General features: G+C 46.7%; 1 protein-coding gene across 2 annotated transcripts in view; it reads right to left on the minus strand.

Annotated features, from left to right (window-relative positions):
- Positions 1 to 23,854, minus strand: part of LOC140390091 (protein phosphatase 1 regulatory subunit 1C-like) — a 224,968-nt gene that overhangs the window by 28,017 nt on the left and 173,097 nt on the right. For both annotated transcript variants that reach the window (XM_072474994.1, XM_072474995.1), the window contains 2 exons: positions 21,067 to 21,098; positions 1,973 to 2,036 (listed from right to left, as the gene is read on the minus strand). In XM_072474994.1, coding sequence (XP_072331095.1) covers positions 1,973 to 2,036; positions 21,067 to 21,098 — 96 coding nt within the window. The remainder of the gene's footprint in view (positions 1 to 1,972; positions 2,037 to 21,066; positions 21,099 to 23,854) is intronic.

The following is a 23,854-nucleotide window of genomic DNA, read 5'->3' on the forward strand; positions in this document are numbered from 1 at the left end:
ATATTAAAACATGCTGCTGTGCAGAGAGATCTGGGTGTGCTAGTGCATGAGTCGCAGAAAGTTGGTTTTCAGGTGTAACAGGTGATTAAGAAGGCAAATGGAATTTTGTCCTTCATTGCTAGAGGGATGGAGTTTAAGACTAGGGAGGTTATGCTGCAATTGTATAAGGTGTTAGTGAGGCCACCCCTGGAGTATTGTGTTCAGTTTTGGTCTCCTTACTTGAGCAAGGACGTACTGGCACTGGAGGGTGTGCAGAGGAGATTCACTAGGTTAATCCCAGAGCTGAAGGGGTTGGATTACGAGGAGAGGTTGAGTAGACTGGGACTGTACTCGTTGGAATTTAGAAGGATGAGGGGGGATCTTATAGAAACATATAAGATTATGAAGGGAATAGATAGGATAGATGCGGGCAGGTTGTTTCCACTGGTGGGTGAAAGCAGAACTAGGGGGCATAGCCTCAAAATAAGGGGAAGTAGATTTAGGACTGAGTTTAGGAGGAACTTCTTCACCCAAAGGGTTGTGAATCTATGGAATTCCTTGCCCAGTGAAGCAGTAGAGGCTCCTTCATTAAATGCTTTTAAGATAAAGATAGATAGTTTTTTGAAGAATAAAGGGATTAAGGGTTATGGTGTTCGGGCCGGAAAGTGGAGCCGAGTCCACAAAAGATCAGCCATGATCTCATTGAATGGCGGAGCAGGCTCGAGGGGCCAGGTGGCCTACTCCTGCTCCTAGTTCTTATGTTCTTATGTTCTTATTATGATCCCGGAGCAGACCGCAACTGTTGCTAGGATACCCGATCGAAATCCCAATATTTATTAAATTAGAAAGACTGTGAGGAAAGTATACTTCGTTGCAAATAGGGATATGGTATATTGGAAGAAATTTTCTTCCTGACAAAGTGTTACTAACTTTAATTTCAAAAAGAAAATAACTTAAAATTACCAATTAAACAATTTGTGACATGAAACATTCCCAACTGATAAATATTATCTCCACTCAAACAACACCCAACTCAAGTTATAACCCTCTTTCAAACACTTGTACAGACTCAGGAATACTTGCTCGATAGACAAATCTGGGATATCCTTCTTTAAGAAAGCGACATCCTTCAGAACACAGCTTGCAGATTATTGCCTGTCTCAGAGTATTGTTTAAATTACGAGCCGGACACTGCTCCAATCTTGTTCATCGGCAAATCTTTAATTCACTTTTTGAGACCATCTGCTTGTCTGACCACATCCCAATCTAAAAGTAAATATTTAAAACTGAAAACTCAACACCTGCCTGTGTCAGCTGCTGGCATATCCCATTAACTGCATCATCTTACCAAACTTAACAGAATGTTTATAATTATCTACTCTCCTGAGAAAACATTTAATATAAACAAAATTCCATTTGCCCAACTTCAGGAAATAATACCCATGGCTGGAAATAATTTTGATTTTCCGTTTACGATTCTTTAATTACACCTCTGTCTCCAGAAAGTGTCTGCTTCCTTTCAATCACGATTTTTTTAAACAACATGACCGCAGCAGTCACAAACTAACCCAGGCGTTTAACACTTACTGCAGCACATATACAATGCAATATATCTCAAATTCCTATATTCAGCTCACACGCACACTCTCTCACACTCTCTCACACACACTCAACACACAAACACACAAATAGCTGTAACACCTCAAACTGCCTGCACACAACCAAATGATCTTCACAAAACCACAAACCCCCATCACCTATCCACACAATATGACTCCCCCCATTCCAAGGAAAACCCAAGTTCTGTTAACATATTGGTACAACCTATAACCAACATTCCAATTTGGACAAAACCGGTTTGCACCCTGATGAAGTGTTTCACAACAGTTATAACATTTTCAAATTTCCATTCCGAAAGTACACTGTATAAAGAAAATACTAATATTCTGTTTCTAATGTAACTTTTCGGAAAAATGATCCTATATTTACATACCTGTCATGGTTGCTGTTATTGGGAAGCTCCTTCGCTTTTCTTTATGGGAGGGCATTTTGGAGACCTGGAAGAAAGGCAAAAAACATTTGTGTTTATGAAATTCAAACAAAATGCCAATAGCCAGAATGCAATCTCGCAGCATGAGAAATCAATTGAAATTGTTCTGAACAGATTTAAGTCCGGAACATAAACTGATCTCAGAGGTTGCAAGTGGTGCTTTTCATGTGAGTGTCCCTTTAAGAAAGGTTTTGTCTTATCACATGGCTTCAGTGACTTAATTTTGTGGGTGGAGCTGGGCTGTGACTGTGAAAAACATTGGTCGTGGCTACCTGACTTGGTAACTTAAAATATATTAGTTTGCTTTCTGGAAGGAGTTTGAATCTGCTGGTTGAGACTGGATCAAAATTTAGAGAAATGACCAGCCCCATTCAAGTGAGAAGGCAGTGTGCTGGGCCACGCCGTTGAATAGGGTTTTGGATTATTGGATTTTGTTATTGAATTGGAAAAGGTAAGGGAGAATTCATTAAGGGTTATACATAGATTACTGTAGTTATGTGGTGCCTTTATGTTTGTAATTGATGAAAAGTCTTGCTGTGTTTATATATTTTTAAGTTAACGATATTCTTAGAATAAACCTTGTTTTGATTAAAGTGTCTGGGGAGTCTGATGAATCACACCTGAGGCGAAGGCTTTCGTGCTCATCCTAGCCAAATTCAACATTCAGGTTGTAGGTCAGGTGAACTCCATAATACACTGCGGAGTTTCTAAGCCCTGGCCCATACCAGGAGATTTGTTAGTGCTCTTTGGGGGGGTTTAAACTAATGCAGCAGGGGCATGGGACCCTGGATTGTAGTTTTAGGGTAAGGGAGAATGAGAGTATAGAGGTCAGGAGCACAGATTGGACGTCGCAGGAGGGGGCCAGTGTTCAGGTAGGTGGTTTGAAGTGTGTCTACTTCAATGCCAGGAGTATACGAAACAAGGTAGGGGAACTGGCAGCATGGGTTGGTACCTGGGACTTCGATGTTGTGGCCATTTCGGAGACATGGATAGAGCAGGGACAGGAATGGATGTTGCAGGTTCCGGGGTTTAGGTGTTTTAGTAAGCTCAGAGAAGGAGGCAAAAGAGGGGGAGGTGTGGCGCTGCTAGTCAAGAGCAGTATTACGGTGGCGGAGAGGATGCTAGATGGGCAGCACGGTAGCATAGTGGATAGCACAATTGCTTCACAGCTCCAGGGTCCCAGGTTCGATTCCGGCTTGGGTCACTGTCTGTGCGGAGTCTGCACGTCCTCCCCGTGTGTGCGTGGGTTTCCTCCGGGTGCTCCGGTTTCCTCCCACAGTCCAAAGATGTGCAGGTTAGGTGGATTGGCCATGTTAAATTGTCCTTCGTGTCCAAAATTGCCCTTAGTGTTGGATGGGGTTACTGGGTTATGGGGATAGGCTGGAGGTGTGGGCTTGGGTAGGGTGCTCTTTCCAAGAGCCGGTGCAGACTCGATGGGCCGAATGGCCTCCTTCTGCACTGTAAATTCTATGAAATCTATGGGGACTCTTCTTCCGAGGTAGTATGGGCTGAAGTTAGAAACAGGAAAGGAGAGGTCACCCTGTTGGGAGTTTTTTATAGGCCTCCTAATAGTTCTAGGGAAGTAGAGGAAAGGATGGCGAAGATGATTCTGGATAAGAGCGAAAGTAACAGGGTAGTTATTATGGGAGACTTTAACTTTCCAAATATTGACTGGAAAAGATATAGTTCGAGTACAATAGATGGGTCGTTTTTTGTACAGTGTGTGCAGGAGGGTTTCCTGAAACAATATGTTGACAGGCCAACAAGAGGCGAGGCCACGTTGGATTTGGTTTTGGGTAATGAACCAGGCAAGGTGTTGGATTTGGAGGTAGGAGAGCACTTTGGGGACAGTGACCACAATTCGGTGACGTTTACGTTAATGATGGAAAGGGATAAGTATACACCGCAGGGCAAGAGTTATAGCTGGGGGAAGGGCAATTATGATGCCATTAGACGTGACTTGGGGGGTATAAGGTGGAGAAGTAGGCTGCAAGTGTTGGGCACACTGGATAAGTGGGGCTTGTTCAAGGATCAGCTACTGTGTGTTCTTGATAAGTATGTACCGGTCAGGCAGGGAGGAAGGCGTCGAGCGAGGGAACCGTGGTTTACCAAGGAAGTGGAATCTCTTGTTAAGAGGAAGAAGGAGGCCTATGTGAAGATGAGGTGTGAAGTTTCAGTTGGGGTGATGGATAGTTACAAGGTAGCGAGGAAGGATCTAAAGAGAGAGCTAAGACGAGCAATGAGGGGACATGAGAAGTATTTGGCAGGAAGGATCAAGGAAAACCCAAAAGCTTTCTATAGGTATGTCAGGAATAAGCGAATGACTAGGGAAAGAGTAGGACCAGTCAAGGACAGGGATGGGAAATTGTGAGTGGAGTCTGAAGAGATAGGCGAGATACTAAATGAATATTTTTCGTCAGTGTTCACTCAGGAAAAAGATAATGTTGTGGAGGAGAATGCTGAGCCGCAGGCTAATAGAATAGAAGGCATTGAGGTGCGTAGGGAAGAGGTGTTGGCAATTCTGGACAGGCTGAAAATAGATAAGTCCCCGGGTCCTGATGGGATTTATCTTAGGATTCCCTGGGAGTCCAGGGAAGAGATTGCTGGACCTTTGGCTTTGATTTTTATGTCATCATTGGCTACAGGAATAGTGCCAGAGGACTGGAGGACAGCGAATGTGGTCCCTTTGTTCAAAAAGGGGAGCAGAGACAACCCCGGCAACTATAGAGCGGTGAGCCTCACGTCTGTAGTGGGTAAAGTCTTGGAGGGGATTATAAGAGACAAGATTTATAATCATCTAGATAGGAATAATATGATCAGGGATAGTCAGCATGGCTTTGTGAAGGGTAGGTCATGCCTCACAAACCTTATTGAGTTCTTTGAGAAGGTGACTGAACAGGTAGATGAGGGTAGAGCAGTTGATGTGGTGTATATGGATTTCAGCAAAGCGTTTGATAAGGTTCCCCACGGTAGGCTATTGCAGAAAATACGGAGGCTGGGGATTGAGGGTGATTTAGAGATGTGGATCAGAAATTGGCTAGCTGAAAGAAGACAGAGGGTGGTGGTTGATGGGAAATGTTCAGAATGGAGTACAGTCACAAGTGGAGTACCACAAGGATCTGTTCTGGGGCCGTTGCTGTTTGTCATTTTTATCAATGACCTAGAGGAAGGCGCAGAAGGGTGGGTGAGTAAATTTGCAGACGATACTAAAGTCGGTGGTGTTGTCAATAGTGTGGAAGGATGTAGCAGGTTACAGAGGGATATAGATAAGCTGCAGAGCTGGGCTGAGAGGTGGCAAATGGAGTTTAATGTAAAGAAGTGTGAGGTGATTCACTTTGGAAGGAATAACAGGAATGCGGAATATTTGGCTAATGGTAAAGTTCTTGAAAGTGTGGATGAGCAGAGGGATCTAGGTGTCCATGTACATAGATCCCTGAAAGTTGCCACCCAGGTTGATAGGGTTGTGAAGAAGGCCTATGGAGTGTTGGCCTTTATTGGTAGAGGGATTGAGTTCCGGAGTCGGGAGGTCATGTTGCAGCTGTACAGAACTCTGGTTCGGCCGCATTTGGAGTATTGCGTACAGTTCTGGTCACCGCATTATAGGAAGGACGTGGAGGCTTTGGAGCGGGTGCAGAGGAGATTTACCAGGATGTTGCCTGGTATGGAGGGAAAATCTTATGAGGAAAGGCTGATGGACTTGAGGTTGTTTTCGTTGGAGAGAAGAAGGTTAAGAGGAGACTTAATAGAGGCATACAAAATGATCAGGGGGTTAGATAGGGTGGACAGTGAGAGCCTTCTCCCGCGTATGGAAATGGCTGGCACGAGGGGACATAGCTTTAAACTGAGGGGTAATAGATATAGGACAGAGGTCAGAGGTAGGTTCTTTACGCAAAGAGTAGTGAGGCCATGGAATGCCCTACCTGCTACAATAGTGAACTCGCCAACATTGAGGGCATTTAAAAGTTTATTGGATAAACATATGGATGATAATGGCATAGTGTAGGTTAGATGGCTTTTGTTTCGGTGCAACATCGTGGGCCGAAGGGCCTGTACTGCGCTGTATTGTTCTATGTTCTATGCTGAAGAGTGTGCAATCATCAGCGTGCATCCACACTTCTGACCGTATGATGGAAGCAACAGTGAATGCTGCCAATCGGAAATGAGAGAGGCAACACTATGGAAGGCTAGATGTTGGGGCAACTGGAGTGTCGAGGAGAAGAATATAATTCTGTTCAGTTTCAAAGACGTTTGGAAATATCTGAAGATTGAACAACAGGTATAAATTCCCAGTTAATGGCGATGACATGCACACACACACAAACTGAAAGCACACAAACACATTCATACACACATGCACATACACATGCAAGCTTATTCACATGTACACACGCACACACCAGACACACTCAAGAAAGCACATGCGCACACACAGCAGACACAAGCACACAACCACAGACACACGACATACACACACATACAAACACGAACACCCACACACAGTACAAGTTCAATGATGGTTTTAATTGCAAATGGAACAGAATACATAAGTAGGAAACCTTTACTGAAGATTCATCGAGCCGTGATGTCTAGTGTGCTGGTTTTGATTTGGTGCCTCCCGCTCAAGGTGGATATTGTTGTCTTTTCCATGCTCGAAAGTCGAAGTATTTGAGACCAAGAGTTGCAGGAGTCCCTGGGGAAGGTTTTACTCTTTTGGTGTAGCTGGTGGATGGATTCACAGACAAGGAATTGTGCAAAAGGAAAGAGCTGCTGGAGCAGGCGTGTCTTTGTGGTCCACCGCAGGAAAAGATGGCAGAGGGCAAGGGAGCTGCCCAGCCTGTCCAGTGGTCGATGGTGCAGTTGAAGATGGCAGAGGGCAAGGGAGCTGCACAGCCTGTCCAGTGGTCGATGGTGCAGTTGAAGATGGCAGAGGGCAAGGGAGTAGCACAGCCTGTCCAGTGGTCGATGGTGCAGTTGTTAGAGTTTATCAATGATAAGTTTTGGCAGGAGAGGAAAGAAGTGCTGGAAGATCTGGCCAAGGTGGTGGAACCGCTTGAATCTGGGATTCAGCGAGTGGATCAGAGGCTGGAATCCTAGGGCCTGGCGATCCAGAAAGCGGAGGAGGCGGTGCGGGAGCATGTGGAGCAGTTGGTCTTGTTGGTGGCGGGAGTGATGTGCGAGAGCCAGAGAGGCTCAGGGAGAAGGTGGAGGATCTGGAGAATCGCCCCAGAAGGCAAAAGGAATGTAGGGATGCCTGAAGGCATTAAAGGTGCGGAGACTGCGGTGTACATGGCGAGGATACTGAAAAAATTGATGGGGGAGGGGGCCATTGACTGGCCCCTGGAGGTCGACTGAGTGCAGAGGGTGCTGGTGAGAAGGCTACAGCGCCGAGGCGATGGTGCTGGGGTTGCGGCACTTTCTGGACCAGGAGATCGTTCAATGGGCGAGGGACACCAGCACATGTACCTGAGAAGGGAACGGGCTGCGGGTGTACCAGGGCCAAGAAGCAGAGCTGTGAAGAGGATGCCCCGTTAAAGAAGGAAGTGACGTTTGGCGCATTCTTCTCGTCAGCCTGTGGGTGGTTTTTTCAGAAGCGAGAGTATTATTTTGGCACACAAGAGGAGGTGGTGGAGTTTATGAGGGTCAATGGACTGGGAAGGGTGTGAGTAGATTGAACTATGGAGGAATTTTGTGAGTTTTGTAAAGTTTTTGATGGTGGGATTTTGGGGACTGATTTTTTACGGGGGAACAACGATGGTGATTGCACCTTTTGGTACTCTTCAGGATGAATGGTTGGGTGGATTGGGGGGGCGGAGGGGAACTCGGGGAGTTTGGGTGGTTGGAGGCCTTGGGTGGGTGCCACCTTGCCAGCTGGGTGGGCTAGTTAACGGGAGTGACGTGGGGTGTTGCCATGAGGCAGGTGTAGTGGGTTAGGAAGGCAAGGTGGCACAGTGGTTTGCACTACTTTCTCACAGTGCCAGAGACCCAGGTTCAATTCTGGTTTGGGAGTGGAGTTTGTACGTTATGCCCGTGTCTGCATGTGTTTCCTCTGGATGTGCCGGTTTCCTTCCACAATCCAAAGATATGCAGGTTAGGTGGATTGGCCTTGAAAATTGCCACATAGTGCCCAAGTGGGATTGGGTAGATTACTCTTTTGAATGGTCGGTGCAGAATCGATGGGCCGAATGGCCTCGTTCTGCACTCTTCGGGATTCTATGATTCTATGGTTCCTTGTTTGAGGGTGGAAGAGGGGGCAGGTTTGCTGACATTGGTGTGGTTGATGTGGCGCAACTTGGAAGAGATTGATGATGGTGGACATCCGAGGGTGGACCTAGAGGGTCGTGTGACTCGGGCAGGGTGCTGGTCCAAAGAGGGATATGTCTGAGAGGGCGGCGGGAGCTGCTGACGAGGCTGGTCATGTAGCACGTGAGTGTGCAGGTCAAACGGTCGTGTGTGTTCACGCACCTAAGAAGTCTGAAGCAGACTTTTTGCAGGAGATGCACCAGAAGGTGAGGTTGAGGAAGGGACGTGTGGGACAGGTGTTTCATTCGGGGTTGGGCACAAAGACCAGGGGGTGGTGGTGTTGGCGAATAAGAGGTCGCAATGCATTCGAGGGCGGGAGTGTTGTAGCCCATCTGCGGAGATATGTGATGAAGAAGCAAGTTGGAGGAGATGCTGGTGGTTCTGGTAAATATCTATGCCCTGAATTGAGATGATGCAGATTTTATGAGACGGGTGTTCGGGAAGATTCCTGACTTGCAATCACATTGGCTGATTATGGGATTGATTTTATTGTGGTGATGTAAATGAACTTGGACCGGTAGAGTTCCAATTCATCAAGGGTGTTGGCAGTGGCAAAGGATCTGAGGGGGTTTATAGAGCATGTGGTGTGTGTGTGTGGGGGTGAGGGGGGTGGACCCGTGGAGGTTTGGGAAGCCGAGGGCTAATGAGTTTCATACTTCTCCCATGTGCAGTGGGAGCGTTCCTAGATTGATTTTTTTCATGTTAGATCAGACATTGCTGGCGGGGATGATCAACTCAGAGTACACGGCGATTGTGGTTTCTGACCACGCGCTGCACTGGGTGGATATGAGCGTGGCCGGGGGGTGGGGGGGGGGGGCGGTGCTGCCTAATGGCGACATTAGAGGTTGGATGTGGGATTGCTGGCGGATTTTAGGTGTTTGAGATGGTGAGAGCTGACATTGGGGGCTACTTGATGCTAAACAGTTCCGGGGAAGTCTAAGGCCGCCACGTTGTGGGAAACGCTCAGGGGAAACTTCATTTCAATTCGGGCACACATGGAGAAAGCTGAGCGGATGGAGGTGGCAAGACTGGGGGAAGAGATTTTGAGGGTGGATAGGAGATACTCAGAGGTTCCAGAGGCAGGGCTGATGAAAGAGAGGCAAAGACTCCCGATGGAGTGTGGGCTAAAGTCAATGGGAAAGGCAGTGGGGCAGCTATAGAGGCCAAATGGGTAGTCTTTGAGTCCTGGGAGAAGAGGAGAAGAGGTGGCAAGGGAGATTAACAGAGTGAGGGATGATAAGGGTAAGGTGGTGATGGACCAGAGTGGGTGAATGGTGTGTTGAGGCAATTTGTCAGAGACCATATGGGTCTGAGCCTCCAGCCGGGGGGAGAGTATGCGGTGGTTTTTGGATGGGCCGGAATTTCTTAAAATAGTAGAAGGGGTGGTTCAAGGGCTGAGGGCCACAATTGGGCTGAGGGAAGAGCATGCGGATGATGCAGGCAGGGAAGGCCTTGTTGCCGGATAGGTTCCCAGTGGAGTTTTATAGAAAGTTTGGAGCGGACATGGGGCCACTGCTGATGAGGGCGTACAATGAAGCGAGGAGGGGGGAGTTCCCCACTACATTATCACAGGCTTCCGTCACCCTAATATTGAATAAGGATCCAGAGCAGTGTGAGTCATACCGCCCGATAACATTACTGAAAATAGATGCCTTGCTGCTGGTGAAGGTGTTGGCCTTGCGAATCGAGGATTGCGTCCCAGGAGTGATGGGTAAATATCAAACGGGTTTTGTGAAGGGGAACGTGAAGAGCTTGCTTAATGTAATCATGATGACTTTGAAGGGGCAGGAGGTGGAAGTTGTGGTGGTGACGGACACGGAGAAGGCATTTGATCGGGTGGAGTGGGAATATCTGCTGGAGGTGTTGGTGTGGTTTGGGTTTGGACAATGGTTTATGGATTGGTCTGATTGCTGTATAAGTTGCCAGTCATGAGTGTGCGGATGAGCTGAGTGAGTTTCAGGTACTTCGGGCTAGATCGTGGAATGAGACCAGCTCTCTCCGTTGTTCTTTTCCTTAGAGCCACTGGAAATGGTGCTGAGCATGTTGAGGGACTGGAGAAGGATTAAGCGTGGCGAGGGGTGAAAACGAGCATAGGGTCTCATTGTATGCCGACGACCTGTTTCTACATATTGACCAGTTGGGCAGTGTTGGATGCATCACGGGCTCTTCAAGGAATTTGGTCGGTTTCGGCATACAAGTTGAATATGAGGAAAAGCGAGGTGTTCCCTATTGAGACTAGAGGATGGCACGGTGGCACAGTGGTTAGCACAGCTGAATCGCAGTTCCAGCGACCCTGGTTCCATTCTGGCCTCGGGTGAGTGTCTGTGTGGAGTTTGCACTTTCTCCTCGTGTCTGCGTGGGTTTCGGTGCTGGGACCCAGTTGGGACTGCAGTTGTTCATAATATACATCAATAATTTGGATGAGGGAACAAAATGTAACCTCTCAAAGTTTGCAGATGATGCAAAGTTGGGTGGGAGTGTGAACTTTGGATGCAGAGATCCTATAGCATGATCTGGACAGGTTGGGCGAGTGCGCAAATCAATAGAAAATGCAGTATAATTTGGATAAGTGTGAGGTTATTCACTTTGGAAGCAAGAACAGGAAGGCAGATTACTACCTGAATGGTTGTAAATTGGGAGAGGGGAGTGTGCAGCGGGATCTGGGTGTCCTTGGCTAATGGTATTTTGGCCTTCATTGCGAGAGGTTTTGCGTACAGGAGCAGGGATGTGTTGTTGCAATTATACAAGGCCTTGGGAGGCCACACCTAGAATATTGTGTGCAGGTTTGGTCTCCTTTTCTTGCTCTCGAGGGGGTGCAGCGAAGGTTTACCAGACTGATTCCAGGGATGGCGGGACTGTCTTATGAGGAGAGATTGACTAGGTTAGGATTGTTCTCGCTGGAGTTCAGAAGAATGAAGGGGGAAGCTTTGTGCAAGTCAAGGAGACACAGCCGGAGTGAGACACATCCAGAGTGGGAATTTGGAACTTCGGAATTTGGTGCAGTGAGGTAATTTGGTGCAGAGTGGGAGAAGGTGCTTTTCCCCTACTGTTTTGTTCTCTCTCTTTCTTCTGGCCTGTAACATTTAATCTGCAGGGAGAGAACCAGAGAGAATCTGAGACCCTCGGAAGGTAAGTAAGTGATTTTTATTCATTTTTATTTTATTACCTTTTCAAATTGTGTGTGTGGGGTGGGGGGGGGGGTACTGAAGTTACATAACAGTAAAGCTGTGACCTGATTGGCTGATTGGGAATCTACACTATAATTAAAAAAATTAAGCATTGTTAAACTAATTAAACATAATTACGTATTACTTAATTATAATTTAGAGGGGTATCTAAGCCAGAGATTGGAGAGTACTGTATTTAGCTTTCACATTTATAGTAGAAATCTAGTGCTAGGAAACATATAGTTAACAGTAACTTTAAAAAAAAACCTTTAATTGTAATTTACTAATTAATTGACGCAATGTCAATTAGAGGGGTGCAGTGCTCTGACAATGAGATGTGGCAGGTCCACCTATTAGGCTATTCCCCTTTGGATACAGTCGGGGGGGGATATCAGGGGAAAACAGCAGCAGCAAGAGCAGTGGCACCACGGCTGGCTCTGATGTTCAGAACGGAGTGTCAAAGCGCAGAAGAGCAATAGTCAGAGGGAACTCTATAGTCAGGGGCACGGAGAGGCACTTCTGTGGACGTGAAAGAGACTCCAGGATGGTATGTTGCCTGCTTGGTGCCAGGGTCCAGGATGTCTCTGAACGGGTAGCGGGCATCCTGAAGGGGGAGGGCAAACAGGCAGAGGTCATTGTACATATTGGTACTAACGACATAGGCAGGAAGGGGCATGTGTTCCTACAGCAGGAGCTCAGGGAGCTAGGCAGAAAGTTAAAAGACAGGACCTCTAGGGTTGTAATTTCGGGATTACATCCTGTGCCACGTGCAAGTGAGGCTAGAAATAGGAAGATAGAGCAGCTAAAAGGTAGCTAAACAGCTGGTGTAGGAGGGAGCGTTTCCGTTATCTAGGCCACTGGGAGCTCTTCCGGGGCAGGTGTGACCTGTATAAGAAGGACGGGTTGCATCTAAACTGGAGAGGCATAGGTATCCTAGCTGCGAGGTTTGCTAGTGTCACACAGGAGGGTTTAAACTAGTATGGCAGGGGGGTGGGCACCGGAGCAATAGGTCAGAAGGTGAAAGCATTGAGGGAGAACTAGGGAATAGGGCCAGTATGGCTCTGAGGCAGAGCAAACAGGGAGACGTTGCTGAACACAGCGGGTCTGGTGGCCTGAAGTGCATATGTTTTAATGCAAGAAGTATAACGGGTAACTTAGAGCTTGGATTAGTACTTGGAACTATGATGTTGTTCCCTCAACCAGAGACCTGGTTGAGGGAAGGACAGGATTGGTAGCTAAAAGTTCCAGGATTTAGATGTTTCAGGCAGGATTGAGGAGGATGTAAAAGGGGTGGCGGAGTTGCACTACTGGTTAGGGAGAATATCCCAGCTGTACTACGGGAGGACACCTCATAGGGCAGTGAGGCTATATGGGTAGAGATCAGGAATAAGAAGGGTGCAGTCACAATGTTGGGGGTATACTACATGCCTCTCAACAGCCAGCGGGAAATAGAGGAGCAGATAGGTAGACAGATTTTGGAAAAGAGTAAAAACAACAGGGTTGTTGTGATGGGAGACTTCAACTTCCCCAATATTGACTGGGACTCACTTAGTGCCAGGGGCTTAGACGGGGCAGAGTTTGTAAGGAGCATCCAGGAGGGCTTCATAAAATAATATTAGACAGTCCAACGAGGGAAGGGGCTGTACTGGACCGGGTATTGGGGAATGAGCCCGGCCAGGTGGTAGAGGTTTCAGTAGGGGAGCATTTCGGGAACAGTGGCCACAATTCAGTAAGTTTTAAAGTGCTGGTGGACAAGGATAAGAGTGGTCTTAGGTTGAATGTGCTAAATTAGGGGAAGGCTAATTATAACAATATTAGGCGGGAACTGAAGAACATAGATTGGGGGTGGATATTTGAAGGTAAATTAACATCTGACATGTGGGAGGCTTTCAAGTGTCAGTTGAAAGGAATTCAGTACCGGCATGTTCCTGTGAGGAAGAAGGATAAATAATAAATTTTAAATAAATAAATAATAAATAAATTTCAGGAACCTTGGATAACGAGAGATATTGTAGGCCTCATCAAAAAGATGAGGCCTACAATTTGACAGGGCTAGAAGGCTGGGAACAGACGAAGCCTGTGTGGAATATAAGGAAAATTGGAAGGAACTTAAGCAAGGAGTCAGGTGGGCTAGAAGGGGTCACAAAAGGTCATTGGCAACTAGGGTTAAGGAAAATCCCAAGGCTTTTTACACGTACATAAAAAGCAAGAGGGTAGCCAGGGAAAGGGTTGGCCCACTGAAGTATAGGCAAGGGAATCTATGTGTGGAGCCAGAGGAAATGGGCGAGGTACTAAATGAATACTTTGCATCAGTATTCACCAAAGAGAAGGAATTGGTGGATGTTGAGTTTGGAGAAGGGTGTGTAGATAGCCTGGGTCACATTAAGATCCAAAAAGGCGAGGTGTTGGGCGTCCTGAAAAATATTAAGGTAGATAAGTCCCCAGGGCCTGGTGGGATCTACCCCAGAATACTGAAGGAGGCTAGAGAGGAAATTGCTGAGGCCTTGAAAAACATCTTTGGATCCTCACTGTCTTCAGGTGATGTCCCGGAGGACTGGAGAATAGCCAATGTTGTTCCTTTGTTCAAGAAGGGTAGCAAGGATAATCCAGGGAACTACAGGCCGGTGAGCCTTATGTCAGTGGTAGGGAAATTACTGGAGAGAATTCTTCGAGACAGGATCTACTCCCATTTGAAAGCAAATGGACGTATAAGTGAGAGGTAGCATGCTTTTGTGAAGGGGAGGTCGTGTCTCACTAACTTGATAGAGTTTTTCGAAGAGGTCACAAAGTTGATTGATGCAGGTAGGGCAGTGGATGTTGTCTATATGGACTTCAGTAAGGCCTTTGACAAGGTCCCTCATGGTAGACTGGTACAAAAGGTGAAGTCACACGGGATCAGGAGTGAGCTGGCAAGGTGGATACAGAACTGGCTTGGTCATAGAAGGCAGAGAGTAGCAAGGGAAGGGTGCTTTTCTAATTGGAGGGCTGTGACTAGTGGTGTTCCGCAGAGATCAGTGCTGGGACCTTTGCTGTTCGTAGTATATATAAATGATTTGGAGGAAAATGTAACTGGTCTGATTTGTAAGTTTGCAGACGACACCAAGTTTGGTGGAATTGCGGATAGCGATGAGGACTGTCAGAGGATATTGCAGGATTTAGATTGTTTGGAGGCTTGGGCAGAAAGATAGCAGATGGAGTTTAATCCGGACAAATGTGAGGTAATGCATTTTGGAAGGTCTAATGCAGGTAGGGAATATAGAGTGAATGGTAGAACCCTCAAGAGTATTGACAGTCAGAGAGATCTAGGTGTACAGGTCCACAGGACACGGAAAGGGACAACACAGGTGGAGAATGTAGTCAAGACGGCCTATGGCATGCTTGCCTTCATTAGCCAGGGCATTGAGTATAAGAATTGGCAAGTCATGTTGCAGCTGTATTGCAAGTGTGGCCTTAGTTAGGCCACACTTGGAGTATAGTGTTCAACTCTGGTTGCCACACTACCAGAAGGATGTGGTGGCTTTAGAGATGGTGCAGAAGTGATTTACCAGGATGTTGCCTGGTATGGAGGGCATGAACTATGAGGAGCGGTTGAATAAACTCGGTTTGTTCTCACTGGAATGACAGAGGTTGAAGGGCGACCTGATAGAGGTCTACAAAATTATGAGGTCATAGAGTGGAGAGTCAGAGGCTTTTCCCTAGGGTAGAGGGGTCAATTACTCGGGGCATAGGTTTAAGGTGCGAAGTTCAAGGTTTAGAGGAGATGTATGAGGCAAGTTTTTTACACAGAGGGTAGTGGGTGCCTGGAACTCGCTGCCGGAGGAGGTGGTGGAAGCAGGGACGATAGTGACATTTAAGGGGCATCTTGAGAAATACATGAACAGGATGGGAATAGAGGGATATGGACCCAGGAAGTGTAGAAGATTGTAGTTTAGTCGGGCAGCATGGTTGGCACAGGCTTGGAGGGCCGAAGGGCCTGTTCCTGTGCTGTACTTTTCTTTGTTCTTTGTTCTTTGTTATCTCATAGAGACTTACAAAATTCTAACAGGACTGGACAGGGTAGATGCAGGGAAGATGTTCCCGATGGTGGGTGTGTCCAGAACCAGGGGTCACAGTCAGAGGATTCAGGAATAAGGAGACATTACTTCACCAAAGAGTGGTGAGCCTGTGGAATTCATTGCCACAGGAAGTAGTTGATGCTAAAACTTTGAATATAATCAAGAGGCGGCTGTCGATAGCACTTGAGGAGAATGGGATCAAAGGTTATGGGGAGAAAGCAGGATTAGGCTATTGAGTTGGATGATCAGCCATGATCGTGATGGATGGCAGAGCCTCTTCCTGCTCTTATCTTCTATATATCTCTGCATCTATTTCCTCCGGATGCACTGGTTTCCTCCCACAGTCCAAAGAAGTGCAGGTTAGGTGGATTGGCCATGATAATTTGCCCCTTAGTGCCCAAAAGGTTAGTTTGGGTTACTGGGATAGGGTGACTGCGTGGGCTTAAGTAGGGTAATCTTTCCAAGAAACAGCGCAGACTTGATGGGCCAAATGGCCTCCTTCTACACTGTAAATTCTATGATCTATGCTCTATTGAGGTCAAGAAAGAAAGATCGGGGAGTTGGCATTTAGGATGGTGGGGCCGGGTTTTAGATGCTTGTGCAACCAGGTGATGCAGGGCTGGGTGCAGCTGCACAAGTTGACCCTGGCACGGCTGGTGGAGCAGATGAAAGTGGATTTCAAGGTGCAGGATGTGCTTCTGCTGACAGGGTGGGTGCGGACAGTAAAAATGACAGCGCTGCAAAGGTTTCTTGTTGTGCTCCAGAACCTTCCAAACTTCGTTCCCAAGTCGTTTTTAAGACGGTCAATGCGCTGATCTCTGGATTCGTGTGGGCGGAGAAGACGAGGAGGACTTTCTTGGAATGTGGCGAGGGAGTGGAGGCAGGTGCTGCTGAATATGATGAATTACTACTGGGTGGCGAATATTGCTATGGTTATGCATTGGGTCGTGGGGCAGAGGTCAGCATGGGGTCGGATGTAGGGGAACATGTTTAAGGTCTTTGTTGTCGGCGCCTCTACCATTCTAGCCGGCCAGGTACTCCGTGAGCCCAGTGGTGGTGTTGACTCGAAGGGTGTGGGGGCAGTGGAGGCATATTTGGGACTGGAGGGTGCATTGGTGTGGGCATCTATCTATGTTTGTGCTGGGGGATTGGTGTGAGGTTTTGGGGTGCGACAGGCAGGGATTGAGTGATTTTCTGATCTGTTTATTGGGGGCAAATTTCTGAAGTTAGAAGACTTGCAGGAGGAATACGAGTTGCCCATCGGGAACGGCTTTAGGTACCTGCAAGTCAGGCACTTTGTAAGGTGGGATGTGCCATCCTTTCCTGTGCTGCTGTCCCTGGTGTTGCAAGCCAAGGTGCTGTCAGAGGATGAGATAGGGGAGGGGAAGGTGTCCAATGTATATAAGGAGGTAATGGATTGAAAGAGAGCCCTGATGTAGGACATAATGCCTAAGTGAGAGAAGGAATTGGGAGTGCACTGTGACATTGGTGGAGGCCTTGCAGAGGGTGAACATGTCCTTGTCATGTGCAAAGTTAAGCCGCATCCCATTCCAGGTGTTATATCGGGCTCATATGACGGTGTAGAGGGTGAATAGGTTCTTTGAAGGGGTAAGGATAGGTGTGGGCGGTGCATGGTGGGCCCACGAATCACGGCCACATGTTTTGGGCATGTCCACGATTGAGCATGTTCTGGCAGGGGTTCTTGGACATGATGTTCGAGGTGCTGGTGTGGAGGTTGTCCCGAGTCCAGAGGTGCCGATATTTGGGGTGTTGAACAACCCAGGAGTCCAGGGGATGAGAAAGGCCAACGTTTTTGCTTTTGCCTCCCTCATAGTCTGGAGACAGATTTTGCTTGGGTGGTGGGACTCGGAGCCGCCAAAAGTGGGGGTTTGGGTCAGGGACCTGGCAGATTCGTGAGGCTGGAGAAGGTTAAGTTTGTCTTGAGGGGATCGAGGGATGGGTTCACCCGGAGATGGAAGCTGTTTATTGATTTCTTTAAGGAGTGTTGAAGGGTCAGCAGGGGGAGGATCAGGGGATAAAATGGGGAAGGCGGGATGTGAGAAAGGGGTGGTATTAGGGGAGCAGGGGGGGGTGAGTGTTTGTTGTTTATAAAGTGATCTGGTTGTTCTGCTTTTGTTTGTTTTGATGAAAATGCCTTGAATAAAATGTTCTTAAAAAAGGGTGTGACATAAAGGTTTATGGCTCAAAATCAGATCACAATGTAGCACATTGGCATCGATAGAGAATTTGTTAGAAAACAGGAAACAGAGATATCTAAAAATGGGTCATTTTTTGACAGGCAAGATGTAATGAGTTCAGTTCCATAAGGATAAGGTTCAACTGTATAATATCCATATCAATTAACTGAATGAAGGACTGAATGTATGATTTTGAGTTTGCCGATGTTACAAATATATGTTGGAAACCTCGTTATAAAGAGGACATAAGAGTTCCAAAGTGTTTCAGATCAGTTAAGTTAATGGGCAAAACATAGATATAACGTGGCAAAACATGAACTTGTTCACATTGGTAAGAAGAATTTAGTCCATTGGTGAATGATTGTACTACTCTGCAATAGCAAAGAATTTAGGTGTATTTGTGACTGGAAGAGAATCATTTTCATATACAGATATAATAGAAATGATTAGGAAGGCACATTGAATGTTCTCATTCTTTACCAGGGGAATGAAATAATAAAGTCTGACTATTTTGCTACATTTCCATCGGTCAGTGGTAAGGTTCCATCCAGAGTGATGTGTAGAACAAAGAAGAAAGAACAAAGAACAGTACAACACAGGAACGGGCCATTCGGCCCTCCAAGCCTGCGCTGACCATGGTACCTGCCTAAACTAAAACCGTCTGCATTTACGGAGTCCATATATTCGGGGCAGCACGGTAGCATTGTGGATAGCACACTTGCTTCACAGCTCCAGGGTCCCAGGTTCGATTCCGGCTTGGGTCACTGTCTGTGCGGAGTCTGCACGTCCTCCCCGTGTGTGCGTGGGTTTCCTCCGGGTGCTCCGGTTTCCTCCCACAGTCCAAAGATGTGCAGGTTAGGTGGATTGGCCATGATAAATTGCCCTTAGTGTCCAAAATTGCCCTTAGTGTTGGGTGGGGTTACTGTGTTATGGGGATAGGGTGGAGGTGTTGACCTTGGGTGGGGTGCTCTTTCCAAGAGCCGGTGCAGACTCGATAGGCCGAATGGCATCCTTCTGCACTGTAAATTCTACGATAATCTATGATATACTTCCATTCCCACTCTATTCATATATTTGTCTAGATGCCCCTTAAATGCCACTATCGTACCTGCTCCCACCACCTCCCCAGGCAGCGCGTTCCAGATATTAACTTTTGGATTCTTTCTTTATGCAAGGGCCTGATTACGTTGGAAGCAGTTCAGAGGCGGTTTACGTGACTGATACCTGGAATAATGGCTAGGAAGAGATTCTGGAGACTAACGGAATATACCAGTCGACTGGTCGGGTGGGCAGAAAGTTTAACCAAAGAAATGTGTATTCATGCATTTGGGGGAGATCAAACAAGACAAACACTGCAGAATAAATAGTTGGACACTGAGACGTGCAGAGGGGAAATGAACCTTTGAGTGAATGTACAGGTATTGTGGAAGACAGGTGGATAAGTTGACAACCTGGTTACGATGACATATGAATTGTGTCAATTATTAGTGGAGGCATAGAAGATTGTAATGTTGAAACAATATGAAACATAATTTGGACCAATACTTGAGTACTGTGTGCATTTCTGTGCACCTCAATACCAGAAAGAATGTTATTGTGTAAGAGGGTGCATGGGAGAGTTACGAGAATATTGGATAAAACCAAATTACTGCGGATGCTGGAATCTGAAACCAAAGCGAAAATGCTGGAAAATCTGAGCAGATCTGGCAGCATCTGTAGAGGGAGAAAAGAGCAAATGTTTCGAGTCCAGATGACCCTTTGTTAAAGCTTTGACAAAGGGTCACCTGAACTCAAAGCTCTTTTCTCTCCCTACAGATGCTGCCAGACCTGCTCAGATTTTCCAGCATTTTCTCTTTGGCTATGAGAATATTGCCAGGACTGCAAATTTGCAGCTATGAGGAAAGATTGGATAGGCAGCGGTTCTTCAAGGTGGGCCAGAGGAGGCTGCGGGGGAGATTTGATTGAGATATACAGAATTGTGAGGGGTCTGGACAGAGTGGATGCATCATATTAGCATTAGCAGAGAGGTCAATGACTAGGGTAGGGTTATATTGATTAGTAGAATGGTTAGAGATTTGATGAGGGGAACGTAATTTTGAAGAGAGTTGTGGAGGTCTGGGTGGATTTCACTTTGTACTGGCACAACACTCCGAGCCGAATTGCCTCTTTCCGTGCTGGAAACTCTCTATGAGTCTACTCTATGACTCTACTAAGTCACAGCGAGAGAAGTGAGAAACTGATGGTTCCAACTCACAGTGATGAAAAAGAAAGGGCACGTGCACACACATTGATCACATTGACTCATACTAACGCAACTGCAGACATTGAGGGAGGCAGCTCTCCCTGATCGCATTCACACATAAATCACAGTAAGAACTCACAGAAACTAATTGGATATTCTGAATTCTCCCTCTGTGTACCCGAACAGGCGCCAGAATGTGGCGACTGTGGTTTTTTAATAGTAACTTCATTGTAATGTGCATAGAACATAGAATTTACAGTGCAGAAGAAGGCAGTTTGGCCCATCGAGTTTGAACCGACCCTTGGATAGACCACCCCACTTAAGTCCACACTTCCCCCCTACCCCCTAACCCAGTAACCCCTCCTACCCATTTTTGGACACTAAGGGCAATTTATCATGGCCAATCCACCTAACCTGCACATCTTTGGACTGTGGGAGGAAACCGGAGCACCCGGAGGAAACGCATGCAGGCATGGGGAGAACGTGCAAACTCCGCACAGACAGTGACCCAAGACGGGAATCGAACCTGGGACTCTGGAGCTGTGAAGCAATTGTGCTAACCACTGTGCTACCGTGCTGCCTACTTGTGACAATAAAGATTATGTTTTAAAAAATAATCATAGTGAGGGCCTCATACTAAACAAAGATGACAGCGACGCACTGAATTGATCCGCATTTACAGTGTCCATGGTGCGACCATATTCTTACACAAAGCACGCTGTTGGAGTTCAGATAGCCTGTGGTCCAATTGTGGATTGCTGATAATGTCCAGACAGGTGAACGAAACGCAGCTAGTTCAAAACTTGTTTGTAGACATGAAGATCAAGGTACATAGCGCGAACAAACAGGTTAATTATCAACGTGTAAATCTGTCCAGTACACACATTGCAGGTGTTAAGAGCCGGAGAGGTTTCAGTTCAGCCAGAACACACTGAACACACCCATTAGTCAGTGTGGAAATTTCCATTCACTCTGACCGCAGTGAGGGTCACACTCAACGGTCACATTGGGAGTTTCACACTCACAGATGGAAAATATTAGTTGCAGTCCTTGCAAATGAACGGAATTGTCTTACCTTCACCTGACACACTGTGACCTTCTTTTCATCTATCAGTGAAAAATAAAGTAAATGAATTTCATCCAATATGAAATTTATTTTCTATTATTTAACCTACGCACTTACGTCTCGGTCTTGATATGGATATCTGATCATCTGCATTTCCTGACAGAAATAAAGATAGAAAAAGAGCGAGAGAGACACACGGACAGAGAGACAGACAGAGGGAGCGAGAGAGAGAAAGAGGGGTATATTGACTGATTTATGCATGGTAATTTCACCCTCGCACAGATGTTAATGCAGGTGTTAATCGCACTGAGAATAAGCGTTCCTGGAAAGAGGTAGTGGAGTTGTTATAGCTTTATTGTTTTTTCTGGTAGCTGGCTTGGGTGCGCCGGTGCGGAAGTCCCATCTTCTGTGTTGGAAGCACTCTTATCACCCAGCCAGGGAATCTCTCCCACACGGTAACAGCTGGATGCGCTGAAATCGGTGCTTCCCGACTTTGGTGACATCCTGTCATTCTGCTGGGACACCAAACACATGGACTGACTACATAACAACACGACAACTACAACATGGCTCACGACCTCGTCACAAGGAGAGTGCTTGTCAAGAGGAGATACTTTGGCGCCGAAAGGGATACTCAAAGTTTGCAGTCAATACACTGGTGTTAGGGAGTCGATGTAGATTTAAGGAGTTATTGCGAGTTACTGAATAATCGGTGGAGGTACTGCGGTGTCAGAAGGTTATTGATGAGTTTGTGGCTATATTGGGCACAGTGGTCAGCATTGTTGCTTCACAGCACCAGCGTCCTCGGTTTGATTCCCGGCTTGGGTCACTGTCTGTGCGGAAACTGTACGTTCTCCCAGTGTCTGCATGGGTTTTTTAGGGTGCTCCGGTTTCCTCCCACAAGTCGCGAACGACTGAACGAATGTAATTTGAACGTTCTGAATTCTTCTCCTGTGTACCTGATCAGGTGCCGGAATGTGGCGACTAGGGGATATCACAGCAACTTCATTGCAGTGTTAATGTAAGCCTACTTGTGACAATAATAAAGATTATTATTTCTGTTAATTCAGTGGGTTATTGTGACATCCATGGGATTACCTTGGTGCTGGTGTTTAACTGTTGTGCAAGGTGGCTTCTTTGGCCTCAGGATTTACTCTTGTCGGAGGTTAATGTTAAACGAGAGTTGAAATGTGCGCCGGATGGGGATTTCTGTGAAATTAAAGATTTAGTATGGGACTACGAGATTTCTGCTGGGTCACACTGACACTGTTATTGAGGAAATATGCGAGTGGTGGTGTTTTCTGGGTGTGTGGAAGTTTTGCCTATTCTGTGGACGGAGGTGTGTGGAGGCTGGGCCTGTTGATGTTAAGTTTTTGACTGTTAAGTCATTGGTAATGTTCAATCAGGGGTGACTGTGGAGTTAGGGTTTTAAAGTGGGCCAGGTGTTTACTCCGGATTCAGGGATTCAAGTGTTTACCATGGGTTCAGAGGGTTTTCGGTAGTTAAGGGGTTTGCTATTGATTCCGTATCTCATGATCTCAGTGCCTACAGCGGCATTACAGTGGGGTTGGATTACAGTTACTCACTTGGGTTATAAGTCATTGGTGTGCTTACTGTGGTGTCATAGGGTTCCTTTGCTGAATGTAGTTTACTGTTGGTTCAGAAAGCATTATAGTGACGTCTGGATAATGATCGCTACTCCGTCAAGTTCCAACAAACTGGGACATGGAGACCTTGGCCGGGATTCTCTGATCCCGCGGCCATGTTATGACACCAGCGTCAAAAGCGGCGCAAGCCACTCTGACGCCAACGGGCCGCCAGGCCCGGGTATTCACCCCTTCCTAGGGGGCTAGTATTGCGCCAGAGTGGTGTCGCTGCTCAAAAGCCATGGCCGGCGCGGATCTGCGCATGCGCATGGGTTCCCGTCTCCGCGCCGGCCCCCGGGCAATATGGAGAATGCAGACAGGATAGGCCAAATAGTCTCCTTCTGCACCAGAACAATTAAATGATTCTGTATACCATGAGGAATAACAACTGCTCCAGTCCGAATACAGGAAGTCCTTAAATCTTTACATTTACATCAGTTGAACAGGTCATCGATGGCAATCGATAGCAATTTGATCAATCAAGTCACATCTTTAGACCATAAGACCATAAGACATAGGAGCGGAAGTAAGGCCATTCGGCCCATCGAGTCCACTCCACCATTCAATCATGGCTGATTTCAACTCCATTTACCCACTCTCTCTCCATAGCCCTTAATTCCTCGAGAAATCAAAAATTTATCAACTTCTGTCTTAAAGACACTCAACGTCCCGGCCTCCACCGCCCTCTGTGGCAATGAATTCCACAGACCCACCACTCTCTGGCTGAAGAAATTTCTCCTCATCTCTGTTCTAAAGTGACTCCCTTTTATTCTAAGGCTGTGCCCCCGGGTCCTAGTCTCCCCTGCTAATGGAAACAACTTCCCTACGTCCACCCTATCTAAGCCATTCATTATCTTGTAAGTTTCTATTCGATCTCCCCTCAACCTCCTAAACTCCAATGAATATAATCCCAGGATCCTTAGACGTTCATCGTATGTTAGGCCTACCATTCCTGGGATCATCTGTGTGAATCTCCGCTCCAGTGCCAGTATGTCCTTCCTGAGGTGTGGGGCCCAAAATTGCTCACAGTATTCTAAATGGGGCCTAACTAATGCTTTATAAAGCTTCAGAAGTACATCCCTGCTTTTATATTCCAAGCCTCTTGAGATAAATGACAACATTGCATTTGCTTTCTTAATTATGGACTCAAC

The sequence above is a fragment of the Scyliorhinus torazame genome, chromosome 14 (assembly GCF_047496885.1).
Source record: "Scyliorhinus torazame isolate Kashiwa2021f chromosome 14, sScyTor2.1, whole genome shotgun sequence".
In the NCBI taxonomy this organism is placed as follows: Eukaryota; Metazoa; Chordata; class Chondrichthyes; order Carcharhiniformes; family Scyliorhinidae; genus Scyliorhinus; species Scyliorhinus torazame.